The 24363-nt window shown below is 45.8% G+C and overlaps 1 protein-coding gene across 1 annotated transcript; it reads right to left on the reverse strand.

The window, feature by feature from the left end:
* Positions 1-1877: 1877 nt before the first annotated feature.
* LOC114588107 (uncharacterized) lies at positions 1878-21011 on the reverse strand. The gene is made up of 9 exons (XM_077921319.1): positions 20682-21011; positions 15424-15714; positions 12843-14012; positions 10477-10592; positions 10042-10174; positions 6563-6720; positions 5078-5217; positions 3954-4280; positions 1878-3278 (listed from the first exon to the last, which is right to left on the reverse strand). Exons 1-9 carry the CDS (start codon positions 20878-20880, stop codon positions 3098-3100), a joined length of 2715 nt encoding a protein of 904 aa, XP_077777445.1. The 5' UTR covers positions 20881-21011; the 3' UTR covers positions 1878-3097.
* Positions 21012-24363: the final 3352 nt, after the last annotated feature.

The following is a 24363-nucleotide window of genomic DNA, read 5'->3' on the forward strand; positions in this document are numbered from 1 at the left end:
GGACCCGTCAAGAGCAGGGAACAGTTAATGCCCAGCTTGCAGCTACAATCTCCTCCTGATCTGGATCACAACAAAGGCACTTCCTGTTTGGGGAAGGTCAGAGGGGCCAGCAGCAAATGCTGGCTTTGGCTCAGGCTCCTGCTACGCCTTCCAGTCCCCACGCCGGGTTGACCTAACAAATTGACCTCGCAAATTGGAACCAGCTTGGGAGGCTGCATCATAAGAGTCGAACCTCTGCCCCCACCCCCACCCTGAGCCATTTACTGCACAGACCGAACAAGGCTGTTCGGTCAGGATGAGCCTCAATGTGTCCTGCCCAGTGAGAGGCTACAGTTGCTCTTATGTGGCAGTGATGCCTCTGAGGGAAAGACAGTGGTTATTCAAGGAGGTCTCCTTCTGAATCCATAGGGGTCCATGCATTATCAAGTCGCAGGCTGGAGGTTTAACAAATTTTGGCTCTCATTTTTCTCCTTTGGTTTAAAGCAGCTGAGGTGAATGGGGGCATTTGGATTGGGGCTGCTGGCCCAGAGCCTGAGGCCCAGAGTGGGTTCCCATCCCCCCACTTTCCCTAACTCGATATCCAGCTCTGTGCTTCTGTGACCTCCCTCCTGCCAGCAGACTTGCTTCCTCCTCTCTGACATCAAGGGAGAACTTCCCTCTTCCATCCCTGGGTGTCCCCTGTGCTGTCCCACTCTCTGATCCTTCTCTTTCGTCCACTGCTGCCAAAACATGCCAGATCCTGATGGAGCCAAGGGATCCATGCCCATGGCTTACCCAAAAACAGGCTTGAGGGTCAAACAGATTATGTCTGAGGGCCAGAGATTCCGCACCTCTTGACGTTGAGCAAGTTGAAACAAAGCTCAGTCAGTAGAGCATGAGACTCTTAATCTCAGGGCTGTGAGTTTGAGCCTTGTGGGCCTTTGCTTAACAAAAACAGGGCCAAGTGCAGATGTGTTGCCATACAAATTACATTGCAGGGGGAATATCTTTCTCTGCTCCCCTGGTTGGAGGCGCTGTCATCATGGTGTCTGTGAAAGGGGACAGAAGAGGCCTTATTTGCTCTCTGTGAGAAGTGAAATCTCCATGCGTCTATTGGAATGTTAATGTTTTGAATCTTCCAGTTTGTGCTCATTCTGTATATGTGTAAATTAAACCTTATAATCACAGAAATGCCATCAGCCCAGTGACCTTCATTCTAAGGAAACCAAATCTGAGGGACATGTTGGAACTCCTGAAACCTTTTCCTGCTCAGAGATTGGGGTTCATGGAACAGTACACAATGTTTTGCAAAGGGTGATGCAGAAGTTTCAGCAGCTTCTTCATTGTCCACTGCTTTACTGGAAATTAGTTATAGACAAGCATAGTGTGGCCTTTCGCACAGAAGCATCCAGCGTCTTTGTTGTTCATGAGTTGCAGCCAAGTTGACTTTTTTACTCTTCATGAGGCATATCAGTGTTTTGAACTTTGGGTCAAGAGCATTTGTTTCGTCATATGGTTTGCAAACCGCAAGCTCATCCTCTCCCACTCAAAGGAGTCAGTGTTAACTTTAAACTTTGAGATACAGTGGTACCTCGGGTTAAGAACTTACCGTAATTCGTTCTGGAGGTCCATTCTTAACCTGAAACTGTTCTTAACCTGTAGCACCACTTTAGCTAATGGGGCCTACCGCTGCTGCCGTGGCGGCATTATTTCTGTTCTCATCCTGAAGCAAAGTTCTTAACATGAGGTACTATTTCTGGGTTAGCAGAGTCTGTAACCTGAAGCGTCTGTAACCTGAAGCTTCTGTAACCCGAGGTACCACTGTATATCCTGGGTCACTGTTAGGAATGAGTAAGTAAGGTACAGCAGAAAACAAAACACTTGAATTAACATTGTTTTAAACTATTTTTTATTTTATTTAAAGAAGGTTTTTTAATTCACAAATTGAAGGAGCAAAAACAGTTATACATAAAACAATTGTGAGAGATTTCAACGTAAGTGAAGAAATACAGAAAGTATATAGCACCAGACATATTAATAACATTTACCACATAAAAAGGAGGTGGGATAAGAGCACTGAGCTGTCTGCTAGAATTTATGTTCATTTGTTGTTGTTGTTGTTGTTGTTGTTGTTGTTTAAAAAAAACTTCTTATCAAACTGATATACTGGAGAGAAAATGCTACCATATTGTGAGTTTTTGCTGTGGAAAGTCTAAAGAGAGAGAGTCTGGAATGCACCCCCCTCACTCGTTATATGCAGCAGAATTTGGAGGGTTATGAGGTGGTAAAAGCCTCAGGTGCTGACTACAATGGTTAGGGTAGGGAGAGTAGAAACAACGTCTTTGGAGATGTTGTCAGCACCACACAGATGACAAAACACAGACCATCCACAACAAAACCTATCTACCTTCTGGTGCCAGACAGAAGATCTCGTTCAGGGATGTGGAATCGGTGGCCTTCCAGCTGCCTTTGGACTCTCATTTCCCACCAGCCTGAGCATAGCCCGGCCAATGGTCAGGGATGATGGGGGTTGGAGTCCAGCAATATCTGAAGGGCCACAGGCTTCTCCATGCCTGCACTAGAAGAACTTCTCTCAAGGCTTTTTCACAATTGCTTTGCTAAAGGTTCCTGCTAAAGGCCTTTGATTAACAGGTGGCAACAAGCTAAGTGTCCTCTCCACCTGCTTGAAGAAGAGCTAAGGAGACAGTCTGGTGCTGCAACAGAGGCAGCAAAGGATACGGAAGCCTTGAGTTTTGTAGCAGGATGACAAGAGAGGTTCAGAAATATGCTGCTGCTTTGGGGGCACCGGGTGTCTGTGTGGAATGTTGTCTGCTAGGTATTCACCTGGTCATCTGTGTTCACCTTTGTACATTTGTAATGTTTCCAGTACTCTCTCAACACAAAAAAAACCTGATTCCTTAAAAGACTGCCCCTGAAGCCTCTAGTGGGGAGCGTGAAACAAGTTACAGAGAAGAGATAGGTGCCTATTTCCTTGCCCCTGCAGCACTGTGATGTCTTGAAGAGCAATATCTCTCCCCACGCCCCCAGGTTGGGACAGTGTTTGGTCCCATAGCTTGTGACCACCTCACAGCTGTTGCGAGTGATCTGCAAGGCACCTTTAGTAGTCGTCCTCTTCATTCTGTTGCGGCCGCAACACTACACTGTGGTAGGCTTTGATGCAGGAGAAGGCTGTGGGCGGGATCCGGCGGCGGTCAATCAAGTTGTTTTCCAGGTGCATCGACACAATGTTCGAGTCCTCTGCCACCCGCGTGTCACAGACAGAGTTCAGGGGGACATGCCTGCCAGGAAGAGAGACTAAGAACCCTCAGCATCATGCAGCCCTTGACAGGGCTTCACATACAGTACCTTCTCTCTGCAGTACAAACAACAACCCTGTGAGGTGGCTGAGCATGATCCCCATATTACAGGTTTGGTCAGGAGAGGTGCTGACTGGCTTACCCAAGACAATGTAGTAGTGAGTTCATGGATAATAGGAGAATGAGATTAAAACTTCTTGGCTCACATAAGTCATCTTTAAAATGAGGGTGAGAGTAGCAAGGCTAGGAATCTCATTTCCTGTGTTTTATCCCAGGAGCAAAATACAGCCTCAAGATACCAGGTATTTAAAATAGTTTCCTGCGGAGCCTGACAATAGCTGTTCTGTTGTGTGCTGGGCTGCCTGCGTGCTTGCTTGCTAATTGGTATATTTATATACATTCAGATTTTACACAAACGCCACCAGTCCCTACAGCACTCTTTCCTCCAAACAGACTGACTGTAATGCCCTAGGATTTCTCATCGCTTGCAGATGCAAGAAGCAGAGTAGGCTCTCTTTTGGAGATGGAGAACCTGTGCCTTTCTCAGTACTGATGGACTCCCACAAGCCCCAGCCAGCATGGCCAATGGTCAGGAATGATGCAAAGTGGAGTCCAATAACTATGCAAAGGGCCACTGTCTCCCCATCCCTGCTTTACCTGATGCGGTTGTGGCTCAGTCTCAGAACCTGCAGCCCCTTTAAGTTCAGGATGCCACGGGGAATGGCTTGGAGCTGGTTGTTGTCCAAGAGCAGCTCAGCAAGGGAGCGGTAGAGCCCCAGGAAGGAGACGGCGTGGATGCCATCGTCCCTCAGTGCATTGTGGGACAGATGCAGAAACTCCAGGCCAGGCTTCATGTGGGCAAAGACGTAGCCAGGGATGCGCTCAATGCGGTTGTGGTGCAGAGTCAGCTGCTTCAGGTGCCGGGGTAGAAATGAAGGCACGTGCACCAGGCGGTTGTGAGACAGGTCCAAGGCCTCCAGCTTCCTGAGGAGGAAAAAGACACACACAGCCCATGGGGATTCCTGAGTTCCCAACAGTGGTGTCCCAGATTTCCTCCTGTATACATGAATTGCTGCCATTCCCTTCCTTGGGAAAAGCATTGCACTTGGGGGCATATTGTGGTTTAATATGGACAATAAACTTCCTGTATCTCTGTTTTCTCTGTTGTCCATATGACAGTTACCTCCAGCCAGACCTACAACTTTATTATGAGGCATCTTGTCTTTGCTAGCTAAAGGAGTGGTTAGTATTGCAAAATACACAGGTGTTAGACTTGGAAGGACATGGCAATAAGTTTGGCTGGCAGTCATATTAATGGTATGGTAAAGTTAAAATGCATAAAGGTTTCATGAATCATGTTATCAGGAAGAATTTATATACAGTATGAGATAAATATAAAAATCCGTTAGAAAAAGACATCTTTGTGGCTTTTTCCCATAGAAGTTATATCAGTGAAAAAATGAAATATGAAAAACGAGTAGGCAACATGTAGAGATTTCTTAATGGATGTAGATGGAGATGTTAAAATAAAAAGGTCTGGAGAAGATAAGTATAGTAACAGCTTGATTACAATATCATCAACTTAATGAATTGTTCAAATTAGATAAAAGAAATAGATTTGTTAATCAAACCTCAGAATTTGAAAGAGAATTTATTTTTTAAAAAATGACAGTCACCTCCAAATCACCTTCCCACACTTTCCCCTCCCTCAATCTGGATTTTCTCATACCCTCTTCTTTTGGAGTATCACTGGTATGAGAAAATGATGCTAAGGTACTCACGGGAGGTTTATCCAGGCACGTGGAGCAATGCGATCTTCCTGCAATTTGTTGTTGCTCAGAACCAGCACAGTGAGGTTCAGGGTTTTGTTGAGGACACTCTCGGTCACCTCCTCAATGCGATTAGAGTCGAGGTGCAGCTCCTGCAAAGGTGGGAAACTGTTGATTTTAAATCTGTCTTTTAATATGACTCCAGCTTCACACACACACACCACACAGTTGATTCCAGCATCCCCCCCACCTCTTCCTTGGTTCCAGTTCTGCCCAGTCCCTGTCCAGCTTTGTGTGGCAAACAAATCCAGTACCTATCTCACACAACCCATCCACCTCTAAAACAACAACATACAGAAGAACTCCAGAATGAGACAAGTTAAATGGGGCTGAACTGGAGACAGACAGTCGTCTTTAAAGAGAGATGTAGGTGGTATCACAGGAGCAGAGGGAAATAACCCTGCTGGACCAGCCCTAGTTCAGTATCCTGTTTCACACAATGGCCAACCAGGTGACTCTGGGAAGTCCACAAGGACATGAGGGCAACATATACACCCCTCCCATGGTTGCCGTGTTAGAAACTGAGACATGAAGGCTAAGAGATAATTGGCATCCTTAAACCTAGGTTTAACAACGGAATGGCTATGCACACTTTTTTTATAACAAGAATACAAAGCTGAAAATGAATGAACTGCAGCTAAAATATTATGTTCATTTTTCACATGGTCTAGTCCTTCCCCTGCCTACCCCCTAATATTCTTAAGAGGGTCTCTTCTCCAGTCTTCAGAGAGTAGCTGGAAGTGGGGAGGCAGAAAATGGTCCTCCTTTCCTTCCACTCTGCAGTTTTAATCTTAGGTGCAGTACTGTGCCCACTATTTGGCTGATTTGACAGTGGTGCTGCTGCCCTGAGCAGACAATGCAGACATCACTGGCTCACTTCAGAGCTTCTTTCTCTATCCTGGCTGCTGCCCAGAGAAGAAGCGGCGCCAGGTGAGAGCTCTGCAGTGCATACCACTAGCCCGGCTAGTGACCTTCTAGGGTGGAGCGGGCAGGAGAGACCAACAGACAGACCAGTTTGGCCTGGAGGGGGTCTAAAATAAGCACGGCTTAAAACACATGTGTTAAGGGGGGGGGCGGGAAGAGTATGTTTAAGTTGAAGAATGACAATGGGTAAATCAGGCATAGGCAAACTCGGCCCTCCAGATGTTTTGGGACTACAACTCCCATCATCCCTAGCTAGCAGGACCAGTGGTCAGGGATGATGGGAATTGTAGTCTTAAAACATCTGGAGGGCCAGTAGATCACTGCCCATTTTTGATACTGGGTAGTAGGTCGCAGCCTATTTGAAGTTGCACATTGCTTGCTGTATGGTATTCCTTTCAAATCTCATACATTACTTTATACCCCTTGACCTACCAGGTTTGGCTCCTGGTTCAGCTGACAGCCCCCTGACTAGGGTCTGGTCCTGTTACAAAGAACAACCCCTGCTGTGCTCACCTGCAAGGAGGCAGGCAAACCTGGCGGGATGGCTCGAAAGCGGTTCCGATCCAGTCGCAGGTAGATGAGTCTGCTCAGGGGCTTGAAGGTGGTGGGGAGCACGTTCCCGTCATGCAGCTCGTTTGCCTCCAGCTCCAGGGTGAGCAGCTTGAAGAGGCCTGTGCAGAGGAGAGATGAATCCATGAATCTCCTCTGGCCACTTGCAGCAAACCTGCTTATTGAGCATTCATCCTGATGATGTTTGGCACAAAGATTGTGGGAACGTTATATGGTGGCAGCTATTTATTAAGCATTTGTCCTTATTTCTTTGCAGGAAGGTTGTATGATGTTGCATCAAGCATATCCCACACTTTCTGGGGCATTTCCCCATCCTATTGATTGATTGATTGATTGATTGATTGATTGATTGATTTTGATTGATTTTCAAAATATAAAACAGCAAGCTCCCCCCCGCAACTACTATAAAGAAACTTCCCTGTTCCTTCCCATCATGTTTCCTTGCTGCAGAAAGCCCAGGTTTTTTGGAGGGAGGACAGTTTTGTTGCACAAGACCACTGAAGCCATTTTAATTGTGCAGTATAAATTTGCTGCTATGCCATTTAATTGTACCTGCAAAAATAACAACAGTCTGGACGTGCCATCACAGTGCTGTGGAAGAATTAATTCTTTGAAGGCTCACATATGAGATGAGAAGGGGGGGCTCCCCAAATGTATAATGAAATGACATTCAGAAATCATTCCAGTGCTGGAATTATACTGGGACAGGCAGAGCACCCCTTAAGGAAATGCACTAATCTCACTCCCTGAATTCCTCCAGTTTTAACCAAATCATGCCCTCTGTAGCCTTTGAAAAACAGCTGCAAAGGAGGACCTCACAGAAGCTAAGAGGCTACCCCCAAAACTGAAATACAGGACTGATATGCAGGTCAATATACATTTGAATATGGGTCAAATATTCCCTTCTCTGCCCACGCCCATCCTGCCTCCCATTACCAGCCTTGCTCTTAAGCTCTTTGCCTTTTCGCTGACATGGAGGGATTTAGCAAAGAATGGAGAAAGCTTCACCTGCCAAATTTCTGCCTCCCCAGGGTGCTTGGAAAGACACAGGGACAACAACACTTTAACAGGGGAGAAATATATTGGCAACACAGCTATCAGAATCCCCCAATTGTTAAGGAACAAAAATTTCAAATTATATAAAATTAATGCATGTAAGCATATTAGTCCAGTTTTTACATTTCCTTTCAGTTTCCACTGCTGGAACACTCTCAGGATGGACAGAGTAGAAACAACGGGCCTCTGTTAGCAGCAGAACTTGCTCCCAGGAGGCCCAGTGTGCATCCCAGCTTCCTCTTTAGCCCCCATTTATCAGCTGCTAACAAACTTCTCAGGAAACAACCCACACACATCCAGCACTGGGCAATTATAGAAACAGAAAGACACTAGACCAGTAACAGCAGGCTTCCTGGCTTCCAAACTGATGGAAGATCTTCACACCGATATTGGAAATAGCATAACGTGTCTGCGTGAACACGGTGCATTGCATTCAGTAGAGTGCTGGCTTTGTCAAAGGACAATGCGGGGGGACGGGGACAACAACATATCTAGATTTGCCTTTGTAGTAGCGATCCATGAGATTTGTTTATATGGGGAATCTCTTTTTGCTACTGTTGTCTACTTTCAATGTGTCTGGGCAATAGTTTCAGGTCATTTAGACACATGGATGCTGTTAGCAAAATGAGGTCACTTGAAATTGCCGGGCATCCCATTATGTAATTGTTCTATTGTGCATCTTGATAACATGTGTGCGCACTGTGTAGGGCTGCGCCAGACACCGTTATCTGCAATGTAATTTGCCCTTAAGGTTTACAATACAAGCCTATGTATCTCTCCTCAGAAGTTGTTGCCACCTGTCTGTCTTGGGAGACAATGGAGTGTGCCTCCGGGGGGGGGGGGGGAGAGAGAGCCAAACTGCTGGAGAATCACATTGCCTGAAGTGACCTCTCTGGGGTGCAAGCCTGGTCTGTGTGTCTAGAGCAGGGGTAGGCAACCTAAGGCCCATGGGCCAGATGCGGCCCAATCACCTTCTCAATCCGGCCTGTGAATGGTCCGGGAATCAGCGTGTTTTTACATGAGTAGAATGCGTGCTTTTATTTAAAATGCATCTCTGGGTTATTTGTGGGTCATAGGAATTAATTCATTCTTTTTTTCCAAAATATAGTCCAGCCCACCACATGGTCAGAGGGACGGTGGACTGGCTGACCCCTGGTCTAGAGGTCCTGGGCTGCCCAGATGACAAGCCCCTCCCCCTCTTGGCCTCTCCAAAGGAAAGCAAAGAAATGAGTTTGGCACCAGCTGGGCTGCAGGAGTTGCCAGAAACAACGTGTACAAAATGGCATCCAACTGTCTTGGAAACTCCACTCCAGATTTGTGTAGGATTTGCTCCTCAGCCTTTACTTCCCCTGAATATGTTCCACAAGGCAGCAGTGGGGCAAAGGGAAATAAGAATGTGCCCTAGGACTCTGGAGACTAGGATTCAAATTCCCACACAGCCACAGAATTCATGTTGGGCAGTCACTATCATTCAGCCTAGCCTACTTCGCAGGGTTGTTGTGAAGCTAAAATGGGTGGGGGAGAACTTTGTATGCTGCCTTGGGTTCCCTGGCAGCAAAGTGGCCTATAAGTGTAGCAAATCATAAGCAAAGGAATGAATTCTTAACATCTTATTAAGTGGTTGCCATAGCTCTAGTCCTGCTTAAAATGTGGAGATCATAAAACAGGGTGGTTGTAATCGCCATCACAATCTTAAATATTAACAGCGGCTGTTCTACAGAAATGCCCACAAGCAACCTTCTCCAAGACCTTTGGCCAATTAAATTATCTGTGGCCTTTTAAGTTGTGTATATGGGGTATTGTTTTCATTTCTTACTATGGGATGTATTTTTGTGTTTTTATATTGTAAACTACCCTGTGACCTTCAGATTAAGGGCAGTATAGGAATTTAATAAATAATAATATAATAATGATATAATTTCCATGTCTCAGTGCAGTTCTCTTTGCTATGGAAAATGTAATTTTTTTCTAATGACGAAGAGCTTCTGCACACTTCCATTCGTCCCATGCCTAGAAACCATGGGGGGTCTGAGCAGTTTTCCGCTTGCCCCACTCCTTCTCCAGGGAAAATCTGAACTTTAGTGCTCAATCAGAGCAAACATCAATCCTAAGAAAACCTGAATTACTGTTTGTTCCGATTGAGTGTTAAAGAGCACCTTTCCCCGAGGAAAGAAGCAGAACAGTAGGAAGTATAGATGAGCCCCTAGGTGTGTATGCCAGAGTTTCAGAAATCTATAGGGAATGTGACTTAATAGGGTGCCGTCTTGTGTTTACAAAAATTCCGGCACCTAGGAATGAGGGCCTCTGATCATATGCAGAGTACACACACACATCCAAGGAAGGACGTTTTATAAAGTGACCCCTACCTCGGAAGTTGTGTCTCTGCAGTCCTTCTAAATTATTGTCATTCATCTTTAGCTCTTGTAGTGAACTGGGCAAAGCTGGGACTGCAGTGAGGCGGTTCCCATCCAGATTCAGGCGCTTCAGCTTGGTGAGATTCTGCATGCAAGAAGAAAGGTACTGACGGGGTTGTGATCATGTTCAATAGTCAACAAGAAATAATTCAGGTATTATTGTCTTTCAAATGGGCAAATTATAGAGCAATGGCCCAACACATTCTTTGCATGTACAGTCCTAGTTTCAGAATCTCCTTTAATTGAAGAAGTTAGGAGTAATTGATCTCCAAAGGTGCCTGTGATAATCTATTTCCCCCTCAGTCCCCGTCCCCCTGAATAAATTGACTTCCCTCTTTGCTTCTGAACCTCCCTTCATAGCAAAAGGTCTTTCCCGTCTCCACTCACCTTGAAAGCTTCTGGGTGCAGGCCTGTGGAATCCAGCTTGTTCTTGCTGAGATCCAGCCATTCTAGATTGGGCAACCCCAAGAAAATCCCAGCTGGGACATGAGTGATCTCATTCTCTGGGAAGCATAAAAGATGGAAGGTGAGAGGTGCAAAAGCAGTTACAGGGAAGATCACGCTCTGGGCCTTGTAATGGCAACTCTAAAAGCCCAGCTCAGTGTTACCGTAAGTTGTGGGCGAACATATCAGACAACACAGCGATTCTTCAAACAGCTCTTGTTTATTTCAGAGGCCAGAACAGAACTGAACTGAGGAGCTCAGTCAGCCTGCTTATATAGAGCTCCAGAACAAAGTAACTGTTGCAACTTTCTAAAACTATCCAATCACTGAACGTCACTTTCGATCCTTCATTTGCATAACTATCTACAGTATCCCCCTGCTGGCCCAGGGTGAGAACTTCAGTACATAACACTCAGAAATCTCATTCTGTTCCTCCAAACTTTTTTAAAAAATCAATTTTATTAAAGGTTTTCAAACTAATATTCTATAAAATTTCAACTAAACTAAAGAGAATAATAGAAAACAATTTATCAAACAGAAACAACTAAATAGAAAGAGAAAATGAAACACATTAATAATCCTCATATGATCCTTATAAGACACAAAATTATGCATACAGGTATATAGCCCTCAATCACCCTTTAATTTGATCTTCACACACTGAATCCTCCCACCTGGAAGAGCTTCCACTTCTTCATTCTCCCACTCTGAGAAAAAACACTCTGACCTGCCTTTCTCTGTCAGCTCCCTGTATGTATCTTCATTTATCACAGATATAAAATTTTAGATGTTAAGATATACATCTAGTTAACACAAAAAAATTCCTTCCAGTAGCACCTTAAAGACCAACTAAGTTAGTTCTTGGTATGAGCTTTCGTGTGCATGCACACTTCTTCAGATACATGCACACGAAAGCTCATACCAAGAACTAACTTAGTTGGTCTTTAAGGTGCTACTGGAAGGAATTTTTTTGTTTTGACTATGGCAGACCAACACGGCTACCTATCTGTATCTAGTTAACGCTACTCAAGAGGCACCCAAAATCAAAGATCATACAAGAGACTCAATCCAAAAGAAAAGAGAGAGTGAAAGAGAAGAAAAAAGAGAAAGAGACACTTCTGTTTCCCTATCTGCCAATTGTGAATATATAGCCATTATTCAAAGTATCTAACATATATACTCGTTTTTTGTTTTTGTTTTTTCATTCTGCATGATTGTGTTATCTCAGAATTCCCTCCCAGATCTCCAACCATCATATTTTGCCATTCAAGAAATCCTCATAACATTTTTTCCCCTTTTTAATTATCTTCTAGTGTCCTAAATTGGTATTTCACTGGCTCCTTGTGATGTGTCTTTCTTTAGGGGTTCCATTAAATCTCAGTAACATATTTGTCCATGTTAGTCTATAGTTATTTGCCTGTTAAATCATCCTTATGTTCCATCCTCATAGTCTCTTCCCCTCTTTACCCTCCCCTCATAACCATGGTTTGAATGACCTGTGCTCCCACTTCCTGTGCAACAATTCCCTCCTCCAGTCTCTGCTTCCTAGTACCACAAGTTTGCAGGCAAACTATGGTGAGTGCTAACCTCCAACCCACTGTGATACATTGATGGGCCCCTAAAGAATTTGTCCGTACTGTATTTGGGTTCCTGTCAGAGCAAAAGTCATGATATTGATCCCAGCAGCACACAAACCTTTTGGGAATTCCAGATCTAGCTGGCTTCTATCCACCACACAGACATTTGGAAAACGGGGAGAAAGGGCCCTTCCAAACTGGTGTTTGGCTGCAAGTGCATTCTGCAACATATCCTTGCACAATTATAGTGGTGGATTTTTTCCTGCTTTATTTTTTGTTCTGTGATGCTTCCCCAATGCTACCACATTATTGCTCTCCAGAGGGGCTACAGTGCAACAAAAGCAAGAGGAAAAACACCCCAAAACATGTGTGGTATGAAAAGTTAAAAGGATTTCAGCAGGAAGTTATAGGGTATGCACTGATTGAAAATTAAACAGTCTGATCACCCGAAAACTTTGCAGGCACAAATAGTATTGAAAGCAGGATCATTAATAATGAGCGCACTGCAGAGTACCGACTGAACAAGGCTGCAATCCTATACACATTTACCTGGGAGTAAGTCCTACTGAGCTCAGTGGAGTTTACTTCTGAGTAGACATGTATAGGTTTGCACGATAAGCCAGTTATTGGGCCCAGAAGAGTGTTTACACTGGGAATGAGGTGAGGAAAGAGAAGCTGGAGAGACACAGGCTGGTGAAGAAGAAAAATCCCTTTCCTGCCTCAGATATTCACCTGCCAGGTAGAGGGTTCTGAGCGCAGTGTCACTCAGCCTGGGCACATGTTTCAGGCGAGCATTGCCACAAGCGATGGCATGTTCAGAAAGCAGGCAGGTCACGGGCAAGGATGGCATTATGGGCTCATCTCTTTCCTTTGGCACGGCAGGTTGCCATTTTGGTGTGCCTCCTGCTCTGAAGACATTTCTATGAGATACGTTTTGCTCTTTCACAGCCTCAGTTTGGGTGACATTTCTGAAGGGGACACCAGGCAGATTCCTTGCTCGTGCCTGTCCACCTTTCCTGCGCAGGATGCCATGTTCTGCCCCTGCCAGTGACCGACTGACATTTCTGCGGGAAGAACTGGAGTCTTTCCTTGGCAATGCCCAACTGGCGTTCTGGTGAGGAGGTCTGTGCTCCTTGTTAACCTCTGCCCAACTGGTATTCCTTTGCTGGGAGCCATCCTGCTTCCCTGGCAATGCCTGGCTGGCATTCCTGTGAGAAAATCTGGGTTTTTCCTGTGGCGCTGCCTGGCTGGCATTCTTATGGGTAAGGGTGGGCTCCTTCCTGACCTCAACCCAGCTGGTATTCCTGTTTGGGGTGATGAGCCTTTTCCCTGACAGTGCCTGGCTAGCATTTAGGTGAACAGCTCTGAGCCGCTTATTCATCTGTGCCTGGCTGGCATTTCTCTGGGAGATGCCCTGCTTTTGCCGTGTCAGGGACCAACTGGTGTTTGCCGACGGAATGCCATGTTCTTTCTCTGATTGTGCCTTGCTGGCCTTTTTCGGGAGAAGCCTGGGCTCTTTCACTCCCTGGGCCTGAGTGCCATTCCTAGTGAGGGCACTATACTCTTTCCGCATTGGGGTGTGACTGGCGTTTCTGAAGCCTTGGTCCTTTCTTGATGCTGGCTTGCTGGTGTTCCTGTGGGGAGAGATGTTCTCCTTCTGCAGCAGTGCCCGGCTGGCATTGCTTTGTATTATTCTGGGCTCCTTTCCTTCTTTTGCCTTGCCAGTATTTTTGTGGGTAGGACTAGAGAGTGCCTGGCTTTCATTTCCATGCCAAGGGCCTGGCACTTTTCCTATCTGTATCCGAGTACTATTCCTAGATGTGACGGCGTATTCCTTTCTTGCCTTTGCCTTCTGTGGGGTAACAGGTTCCTTCACTGGTGTTTTCTCTACATGGATCAAACCTGTAGAGACAAGAGATGCGCAATGAAAGGCAAAGCAGACTAAGACATTTTGGCACCTACATGACCCATCTCCGCTCCACCCGCACCTAACAGGGGGCCCAATACCTAATTAACAGTCCTTGATTAACTTGGGGCACCATTGACCAGGTAGTTGCCCTGCACAAAGACAGCATGGCTCACTCTCTCTTGCCCAGCTGTTCATTCAAAAGGGGAGCCATGGGTTAGATCAGTCTTCCACTCTGCCACATGTTGAACTCCACTATCAGATGCTCTTGCACTTAGAGCCAGGTCTGTTGGAAGAGGCCTTCTGCATGCCACCGTTTTACATTTCCCACAGGGCCCCTATGTTGGTGGTAGCTAAAAATGGCACCTTGCAGCTCCCCATGACTATTACCAAATAAACACCATTGATATAGGAAGTGTCCCAATGGAGTGCACTTCTCTGGGGCTCCCGACAGCCTGGGCATCAACCCTATGATACGATATGCTACGATATGCTACGATATGATATGATATGATATGATATGATATGATATGATATGATGATATGATATCTTTATTGTCATTGTCCCATACAGAACAACAAAATTGAAAAACCCTACCTGTATTAACTGTACAGTTAACCTCCACGGAAATTAGTGTGGGATGTTAGCATCCAAAATGCATATGTCAAGGGCTGATGTTTGAAAGGGCTGTAGGACCTTGTGACTTCCCTTGGTTCTGTTATTCACAGTCTTGTGAGTCTTAGCAGTCAGAGCAACAGGTGTGTTGTGTTGTGTTGTGTTGTGTTGTGTTGTGTTGTGTTGTGTTGTGTTGTGTTGTGTTGTGCTGCTGTCTGCCTTGGAGTCAGAGTATCGTCAGTCTGTAAATGTTCGTTAGTCTGCAACAGCTTAATCTAGGTGAGATGTTTTAGTGACTAAAAGAAACATCCACCTGTATTGTATATTTAATCTGAAACTGCACTGCAAGTACACTAAGTAAAAGTCATATGTTCTTTAAACTTTAAAAGAGAGTGTATTGCGTAGTTTTTATAGGAGGGGAAAGAGAACTAAAGAGTCAAACAGCCCAGGGCTGCCTTCTGCATACTCTGCAAATGGGAGCTACAGTCTAATTCCCACAATTAGAAGTACTTTGTTAAGGGCACTAGATATAGTAGCTCTGTGAGGGGTGAACTACAGTTCCCAGGACTCTTTGCAGGGTGGGTCTGCTCTAAATGTATGCTGCACACACAGCCTTACTCAGAAGTAAGGCCCACTGAGTTTCGCAGGACTTACTTCATAGTAAGCATGCTTGGAATTGCAGCCTAAAACTGGTAGGCAAGCTTAACAATGAAACTGGTCCAAGCTTATTCACAGGCTGGCCTTCATCCCTTTATTCCCACTCTTGTTCATACCTTTCTGCGGGTACATACTGCCTGCCTGGGCCAGGCTGAGGTTTGTCGCAGGGGCAGCGGATTCTGGTTTTGTGCCCATGCTGCTGCTGGCAGCCTCTGCTCTCTTTGTGCCCAATACCTTCTTTCCAAATTTGGACAACTTCTTCGGCACACCTCCCTGCCCCAGATTTTGGCCATTCAGGTAGTTGGGGAGTGCTGCCTCCTTCCTCCTCAAGACACTGTTCTTCAGGATCGAAGGCTTTTCACCTTTCTGGCGCAAGCCCTTTTCTCCTGCAACACTTTCCACACCGGCTACAGATTTGAGGGTCTCTGCAAATTCAAAAGAGGAAACAGAAACCACGACACCTCGGTTATTTACTTAGGATTTGAAAAATGCACATCCTGCCTACCTATGTAATAGCTTCTAAAATTATGCCTCATCAGAGTGACCAGGAAACAGGACCTAAGTCTGCATTTTGTTGTTGTTTAGTCGTTTTGTCGTGTCCAACTCTTCGTGACCCCATGGACCAGAGCACGCCAGGCTCTCCTGTCTTCCACTGCCTCCCGCAGATAGCAGATAGGATTGGATTTGCCCCCTAAGGCCTGGGATCATTAGGGGCAAGAAGCAGGTCAAGGTGCTACATCTGTGGTGTCCCTGAGGACATTTCCTTTCTCCTCCCATGTGCGTCAGTGGCTGCCAATAAGTCCTACCAGAAAAATCAATGTGCTTCCCTTGGGAGTACTACAGCAGGGTGGTAAAACCTGACCCTGGGTTCTAATGTGACGTGGGGCGCAGGGCTCATCCAGACTTTCTTTGGCACCCTGCTTTCCAGGCACAGGTCCGGGCTTTAAAGTTCCCTGACCAAGCAGTTTTGTGTTTGCCCCACAACTTTCCCTGGGAAAGCCCACGTTTTACTGCTGAATTGGAGCAAATGACCATCTGTGGAAAACCTGATTTCCATTCAGTGGTAAAATGCAGGTTTTCCTGGGGAAAACGCCGAGACAAAAAACAAAATACTTGGACATGGAGCTTTAAAGCCTGGACCTGTTCCTAGGAACTCTGCACAAAAGGAAGTCTGTGTGAGCAAGTCCCCAGAGAAAAGATTTTCTCTCTGGGCACTTCCAGGTGGCCGATTGTTTTGGGTGGGATTCAGTGACGCACTGGCCAATCACACATTTACAGTTGATTGGGAGCTCTCACACAAACAAACCCACTTCCCCAAAAGACCATAATTTCTTTGATAAGGAATATGGCAGGAAAATGCATGGGGAAACGTGTGATAGCGCTTGCTTCGATGCAACATCATCAAACCTCCCTGGAAACAGGTCAGGATGAATGTTCAGTAAACAGGCTGTTCCAGGAGCAACCTCTCTTTCTGCCTCTCTCACAACACTAGGACCGAATGGCGGGAGATTCAGGACAGCCAAAACTATTCACACTGTGCATAGTTAAAACCTCCCACAATATGTGGTGATGATCATTAACCTGGATGGCTTCAGAAGAGAATTAGGCTTATTCCTGGAGAATAAATCTGTCCGTCAAAACCAGCCACTGGGAGAAGGCTGCTGTATTGCCTTTATGTCTGGCTTGTTGACTTCCTAGGAGGCATCTCACTGTCCACTGTGGGAAACAGGATCATGGATCGGATCGGAATTTAGGGCTGGACAAGACAGAATCGAGGCGACTGGGCTTTAAATGCATAGTGCAGATGTAGACATTCCTTCGACATTCACAGTTTCTTGGTTCTCCAAGTGGTAGCGAGTTTCAAGGACAGCCATGACACAGCTAATTTCCTTATGCAGAAGGTAAATACTTGAGACTGACAGCATTTTTGTGACGATGTGTTAGTTACATGTATACAGTTTGAGCTTGTGGGAACAAGCAAGGGCTCCAAACAGAGTTTGGGCAACCTATTTCTTGAAAGTTCATCCTGAGGTTAGTTTGTCTGCCACTGAGCATTTGTCTTGCATTCATCCTCATTTGCTATTAGTCATTTGTTCAGCCCACACTCTTCAGTGCATCTCTCCACCATGTCTCAAACAGCAAGAAGGCCAGATTAACAGAATACCTCTTTCCCCATCCACCCCAATTTCTGCCTATGTTTTTCCTGGTGCACACACTCCCTCACATTGGTATACAGTGGTACCTCGGGTAAAGAACTTAATTCGTTCCGGAGGTCCGTTCTTAACCTGAAACTGTTCTTAACCTGAAGCACCACTTTAGCCTCCCACTGCCGCCGTGCCGCCGGAGCCCGATTTCTGTTCTCTTCCTGAAGCAAAGTTCTTAACCCAAGGTACTATTTCTGGGTTAGCAGAGTCTGTAACCTGAAGCGTCTGTAACTCGAGGTACCACTGTACACAGACATATACGCAGATAGGACACTGATCTCAACTTCCAGCATGGCTGGTAAGATGTGTCTAGTACTTAGTAGCCAGCAGCTATCACAAACCATAAATGCTAATTTAAGCAAGTATCCTCTAGGAGTCAGTGCCCCTTTTAATAACATTCCCCTCACAATACTTTTATGTCCACTTCCCCCTACACTGCACACCTCAATGCTGCCCTTAAATTCTATTTTGGAAACTTCAGCTGGTGTAGAATTTTGCAACCCAGTTGCTTGCAAGGACATATTACTCCAGTTTTTGCTCATCTGCACTGGCTTCTTGCTCGCTCAGGGGCACAATCAGGACCAGCCTTTCCAAATGGATTAGAAAGGTCCATATAATATTAATTTATTCTATACTCTCAATGGAGCTACTGCAGTCTGGGTCAAGTCGATCCTGGGTGAAGCATAACATGATGAATGCTGTGACTTTGTTTGCTGTGCACATCAACAGAATATTTTCTGCTGATTCTTGGGGCTATCCATCAAAAAATCTGGGTCAGCCCTTGCCAGAGGACACATACACAAGAGCACACTTTTTTTGACTTTGAATGAATGACTGCTGAATCACAACTGCTCTTTCAGGCTGTATTTCTAAGTTGATTTGCTGCTGGAGTCCTTTAGAACTGCTAACTGCCAAGAATTGCCTTTCCATATTAACTGGAAGTGGAATTAAAGCAGAAGTTCTGCATAGCATTATATTGGCATTAGTTTGTGGGTGCCTTGACTCCCCTAAACTCCTGGGTCTGGTGGGTCTTGAAGTTTGAGCAGTGCTTGGAGTAGTAAGATGTGCTGCCGGGTGCTGAATTGAGCAGTGTGAAAATACAGGTCAGCCTGATCAGTGGCGTAGCGTGGGGGGTGCAGGGGGGGCCGGCCGCACTGGGCGCAACATCTGGGGTTAGGGCAAATCTACAGGTTAGGGGGCGCAAATCCACGGGTTAGGGGGCGCAAATTACTTGCCTTGCCCCGGGTGCTGACAACCCACGCTACGCCACTGAGCCTGATGATGGCTTCTGAGTCCTTAACAGAGAACAAGGAGAGGGGGGATAAGCCATCAGCCAGCAAATGGGTGGAGCCAGCCCTGGGCTCTGGGTAGTTAGCAGAAGACAATGCCAGAGTTTTTAGGAGCAAGAAGTTTCAGGATTGCAGTTGGGTATGATGTAAGCAGGAGTAAATACAGCTGCAGTTTGCAAGCAGCAACATGCTGAAGGGCTGGGGGAGGTCAGAGCACAATGTGAGCGGACACTTTGAATCTGAGGCTGCAGGAATGGGAGACACAGAACCCTCCTGGAGTATGATGCTGGGAGCCCCTCCATCGGAGGCTCAGACCGTATAGGTGAGTAAATAAACCACATCTCATAAAGACACCACAGTCTCTGCTGTTATAAGCACCTGGAGCCTGAAATCTAACTCTGCTCAGAGATTGGGGTGGCATGTAGCAATATTATACCATTGTTAAACAATATATACCATAGCTAAAATCTTTCTGCAATGTTTGCTGGCAAAAAGTTTTAGTCAGAAAAAGTCCTTGCCCATGTAAAATGAAAATCCTGCCCATGCTATTTCTTTCCGTTGACTGGAGGATTGTTGGTGATTGAATAACCTCAGTTAATTGTCCCTGTTGCCATTTCTCTTCCTGTCTGATAGAGAGGCTTTGATTACTGGTTTTCTTGCTCTTTTACTTTTTTATTTTTTATACTAAACAGTGTTATTTTACTATTTTTTTTAAAAAAAAACAAAAACAAAAACCAAGTACTTAAAGACGACCACCACATCCATGATCAGAACACCACACTGGGCAATTAACAGTCTAAACCTAATTACTTTGATGTCCATCTTACAGAGTCTAAAGCATGTGTTGGATTGCAGCCTAAGAGATGTTATTCAGCAGTAACCCTCCAGATGGAATAAACAGGAAGCAATAATATGGGGAGGACCTGCAAACTGGAACTTTAAAGCTGCAGTAGTCCTGAAAAGCTTCAACAGTCTGTGGAGACAACCCCCCAAAACACACACATATACCAAGTCTGCAAATTACAGGAGAATAACACAGAAACCAATGGACTACAATGATTTGACAACAACATAATTTCTTCTCTCCATTAAAAGTATGTGAACAAAGGGTGGCAATTTCAGATACCAGTGTGGAAGTAACCATAAATGTTGAGCAGAGGCTAGCTCCATGCATAAATGTATACTGAAAAAATGTGGGGAAATGTGCGTCCTTTTACCCCAGGAAAAACAACTGACGGCTTAAGGAACATATTTGTCCCCAGATGTTTGTTATCTGGGCCCTAGATTACATTTTGGTTTGCCTGGGGCTCATTAGCATAGCCATAGCCGAGAGGCTCACATGTAGTTTTGCCAAATGGCTCCAGTTGCTGCCATGCGCCACTTGCTAAGGGGCTTATTCTCACATGGCAGCGCAATGCACACACATTCAAATTCATGGTCCACAACATCATTTACAGCATATGCAATACTACAAATGGTACTACCACCAACCCCTACCACCCTCCAAGCAAAAGCAGCTTGTGGGAATGTTTTCTTTTGGTTTTGCATCCTCCAGTTCTGGCAACGGGGTAAGATTCTAGCTGAGCCTGCCTGCAAAATCCCAGCTGCATGTGGGACAACTCTTATTCGTAAATGTGGGCTGACACACTGCAGGATGGACGGGGCTAGACAAACAGGGCACAAAGTATTGAAGCTGAGCTTCCCTTCTTCACGGTTGCCTTTTTTCTGCAAGTGTCCACAGGGGTGAGAGACTGTATCAGTTTGGTACATTTCACTATTTTGTGGTAGTCTGCACGGCTGCCCGCTTCATGTCCCCACTGCTTCACTTTTCAACCACGCCCCTTTGGAAGCCCCTCCCTGATGCAGTTCCACCACCCACACGGCCTCCCCCTGACTCACCTTCCGCCACACCCTGCCCCAAGATGAGCTCGCTTGCTGCCTGCTGCTTTCGTCGCTTCCCGGGATGGGCTGGCCCATCTGGGGCAGGAGAGGATGAGGAACTCAAGCCCTTGCTTGGGCTTTCAGGTTTTTTCCGGGCAGCCCAGCCAAGGGGAGCCCACAGAGCCAAGGCAAAGAGAGCAGGGAGAAGGAGCTTCATGCTTCCTCTGCCTTCCAGACTGCAAGCCTGCAGAGCTCCAGGCTGGTTTCACCACTCGGCGCATATTCCTGTACAGAGAGAGGTTTATATTCTTCATCCCCACAACTCTGACGATGGGGAGGAAGAGGGAGGGGGAAAGCAGGGCTTTGACTGGAGCAAATGGAGGGAAAGCTCTGGCAGTAGCAAGGGGGCTCTGGCAGTTAATGTCCGTTGGGGGAGCCGGCTCACCTAAGACAGGGGAGTTTGTCTCTTAGCACCTGGCCAGGCTCCGAGGTCTCACTCCAATGAATGGCACTTCTGTGCATGCACACAACCAGCTACTGTGCAGAAACCGTGAGCTGCTCTTGTTAGAGAAGGCGATTTGACGCCTCCAGGGCCTTGCTGGCCCATCCCAGCACACTGCCAGGTCTGTGACTACAGAAACCAGCATCCGTCTGGTGGAGGGGCCTGGGGTTTTGCTGGCTGGTGATGCAGCAGAGGGCCCTACAGGGGTCCAACATGGTCTCAGGGATTTGGGCAGGTTGTGAAGCTTCCCTTGAATGAGCCCTTTGTTTGGGGGCACCATAACGCTCAGAATGGCCACTGTATCTCTCAAAGCAGTGGCTTCCAAGCTGCCTTCTCTGGGGTATCTTGGAGGTTCCTCCTCTGAAGCTTACCAGTCTCACCTCAGTTACAAACTGACAAGTTTACCACAGCCTACTCAGGTCACCACTACTTTCCCTGCAATACCTAGTCCCGAGGGGTGGGTGGGTCTTTAAAATATTTTGCAACCACTGATCTTCAGAAGATTCCAGGGTGGTGTACAGAAGTCTTAATAAAACTGTTCACACAACAAAGGAATACAATCTTATTTATTTTAAAAAACGTAACAACAACAATATAATTTGGGAAATGTTTGTCCAGTATTGTTGCCAAACTCAGCACAAAGGTTCCCAAGGTGGGGGGGGGGGCACGGCCTTGTGTGGATGCCGGGTGCCATTTTGAGTCAAGATGGTGGACAAAAGCATCATTTCCTGTTTTTTTGCATAGGTTTGGCCACATCTTGAGATACCATTTCCAAATTCGGCATGTGGGTTCCTGAGGAGGGGGCAGCAGTCATTGTCAATGTTGGGATGCTGGGCAGTTGTCCTTTCTTTCTCCACACTGAATAGCTGCCAATCTGCTTTCATGAAGATTAATGCTTTCCAATGTGTATGTGTATGTGTATGTATGTATGCATGCGGGACGTGGGTGGTGCTGTGGGTTAAACCACAGAGCCTAGGACTTGCTGATCAGAAGGTCGGCGGTTTGAATCCCCGTGACGGGGTGAACTCCCGTTGCTCGGTCCCTGCTCCTGCCAACCTAGCAGTTCAAAAGCATGTCAAAGTGCAAGTAGATAAATAGGTACTGCTCCGGTGGGAAGGTAAACATCGTTTCCATGTGTTGCTCTGGTTTGCCAGAAGTGGCTTAGTCCTGCTGGCCACATGACCCGGAAGCTGTACGCCGGCTCCCTCGGTGAATAAAGCGAGATGAGTGCCGCAACCCCAGAGTCATCTGCAACTGGACCTAATGGTCAGGGGTCCCTTTACCTTTACCTATATAGCATATATAATTAGTTTAACGTCGTCTTAAAAAAAAACCCACCACACTTCACCATGCAAAAGCAGCTTGAACATAAGTGGGCGCATGATGCAAGAGGCAGTCCCATTACTTCAAAACCTCCACTTTCATCATCCCATGTGAAAGACGTGTGTGCTGCCTGCATTTCCAGCTTCTCACCAGGGGCTCCCAGGCAGAGAAGGCAAAGTGCTGGGTTACTGCCTATTCTCCCGTCTCGTCCCAGTTGGTGTGTTGGTCAGTGCAGGCATGATTCATCCGTAGGGGCAGATTCTCCAGACAGGCTAAATGTTGTGTTTGTCTTCTTTGCGACCAGTATTATTTGCTTCCTTCTGCCTCAGTCTACACATGACTTCCTCATCCTTCATAAATGTGTTCCGTTAGTTTTGCCATTATTGGTTTGAAGTGGCATGTGCCTCCACACAGGGTTGATTTGGGGTGAAACAAGGAGAATATTGTCTATGGTTTACAAATGTCACATTCTTTTATTTATAGCCTGAAGTGGTACTACCCGTAAAAAGCTATACCTGAAGCTGGGAGAGAGAGTAGTTTTTCTCAGGTCTAAACTAGACATGATGGGGTTTCTCCAGGAATACTTTGGGACATCAAATTATTTTGAAATCATCTTTTTCAATATTATCCTGACCTGTTGGTAAAGATCTTTTCTCCACTGCAAAATATTTGACTGCCGACTCCACCCAGCTGCCATTTTAGTGGAAATAATTTTAGGAGGCCATTTTTGCTAAGTCCTACTGCTCTTTTTCAGACAGAGACACCTTACCCCTTTCCCCTGGCTGCATGTGAGTGTATGAAATGCCGATGAGTCATGTCTACCAGCTATTACCTAGACTTCTTAGCTCCCATAGAGTCATGTCACCAGAACACCAGCTCTTCACAGTTTCCATCAAAATTGGAGACTCTGGTCAGATATATCCTTGGCCCTCAGGACAATCCATACTGAGAACCCTTTTCACAGAAATCTGTTGGGAAACTCATAAAAATATCCTACTTTGATATCAATATGTTTTGCCTCACAGGGCAAATTGCAGCTTTGGTGTAATATCAATCAGAAAACTGCTCTATGGAGGAAAGGGTTAAACCCTCTACACACACGCACACAGAGTCACAGTCACAGTCTGGATTTAAGGGCTGCAATTGACCATATTAAGGAATCTCTTGCATCACATCCAGTTGGCCCTTGAAACTGATCATCTTTCTCCAACGCTGGTTGCCATTTTTAAAAAAATTACTACAGATGTTTCAATCCTATGAGTCACCGTAGCACTGAAGGAGCCGTGCCTTTCTCAGATCTTTGGAAGAGATGGTGACAGGTCTGGCAACAGCTCCATGTGTGCACTGGTATGCAACAGCTAATCATTATCTGCCACTAGCGACCAGGATTAGGATGGTGCTGGAGTTATGGTGATGCAGATCACTGCTTGCTCATTTCGGCTGAAACTGCTTCATAGGCACAGCCATTAAAAGTATGAAGTTGCAATATGGAAATGCATTAAATGCTCATTTAAAAAGAGATCTTCCAGATCTGCCCCTCTAATTAAAGAGAATATTGAAATATGCCTGCAGTGAGTGTGTGTGCTGTAGAATCCAGCCTTCAGAAGAAAAAGACTGAAAAAGTCAAAATCATAATTATGCATGTGCTACAATTCCACAGGAATGCAGAAAAATGCACAGAAATCATATTCCCAATAATTTTAGATTTCTTGTTTGGAAAAAAGCATCTTTCTAGTCCTTATGCTTGTAATGCAGTTATCTGCTAAAGCCTTTGAAACAGGAGAGTGGCTGGAAAAGCCCTGTATACACAGCACCAGCTTAAAACACATGTACAGTAAGTCATTATTTCTCTCAATTTGGATTGAAGCTGGTTTG

Source organism: Podarcis muralis, chromosome 17 (assembly GCF_964188315.1).
Source record: "Podarcis muralis chromosome 17, rPodMur119.hap1.1, whole genome shotgun sequence".
NCBI lineage: Eukaryota > Metazoa > Chordata > Lepidosauria > Squamata > Lacertidae > Podarcis > Podarcis muralis.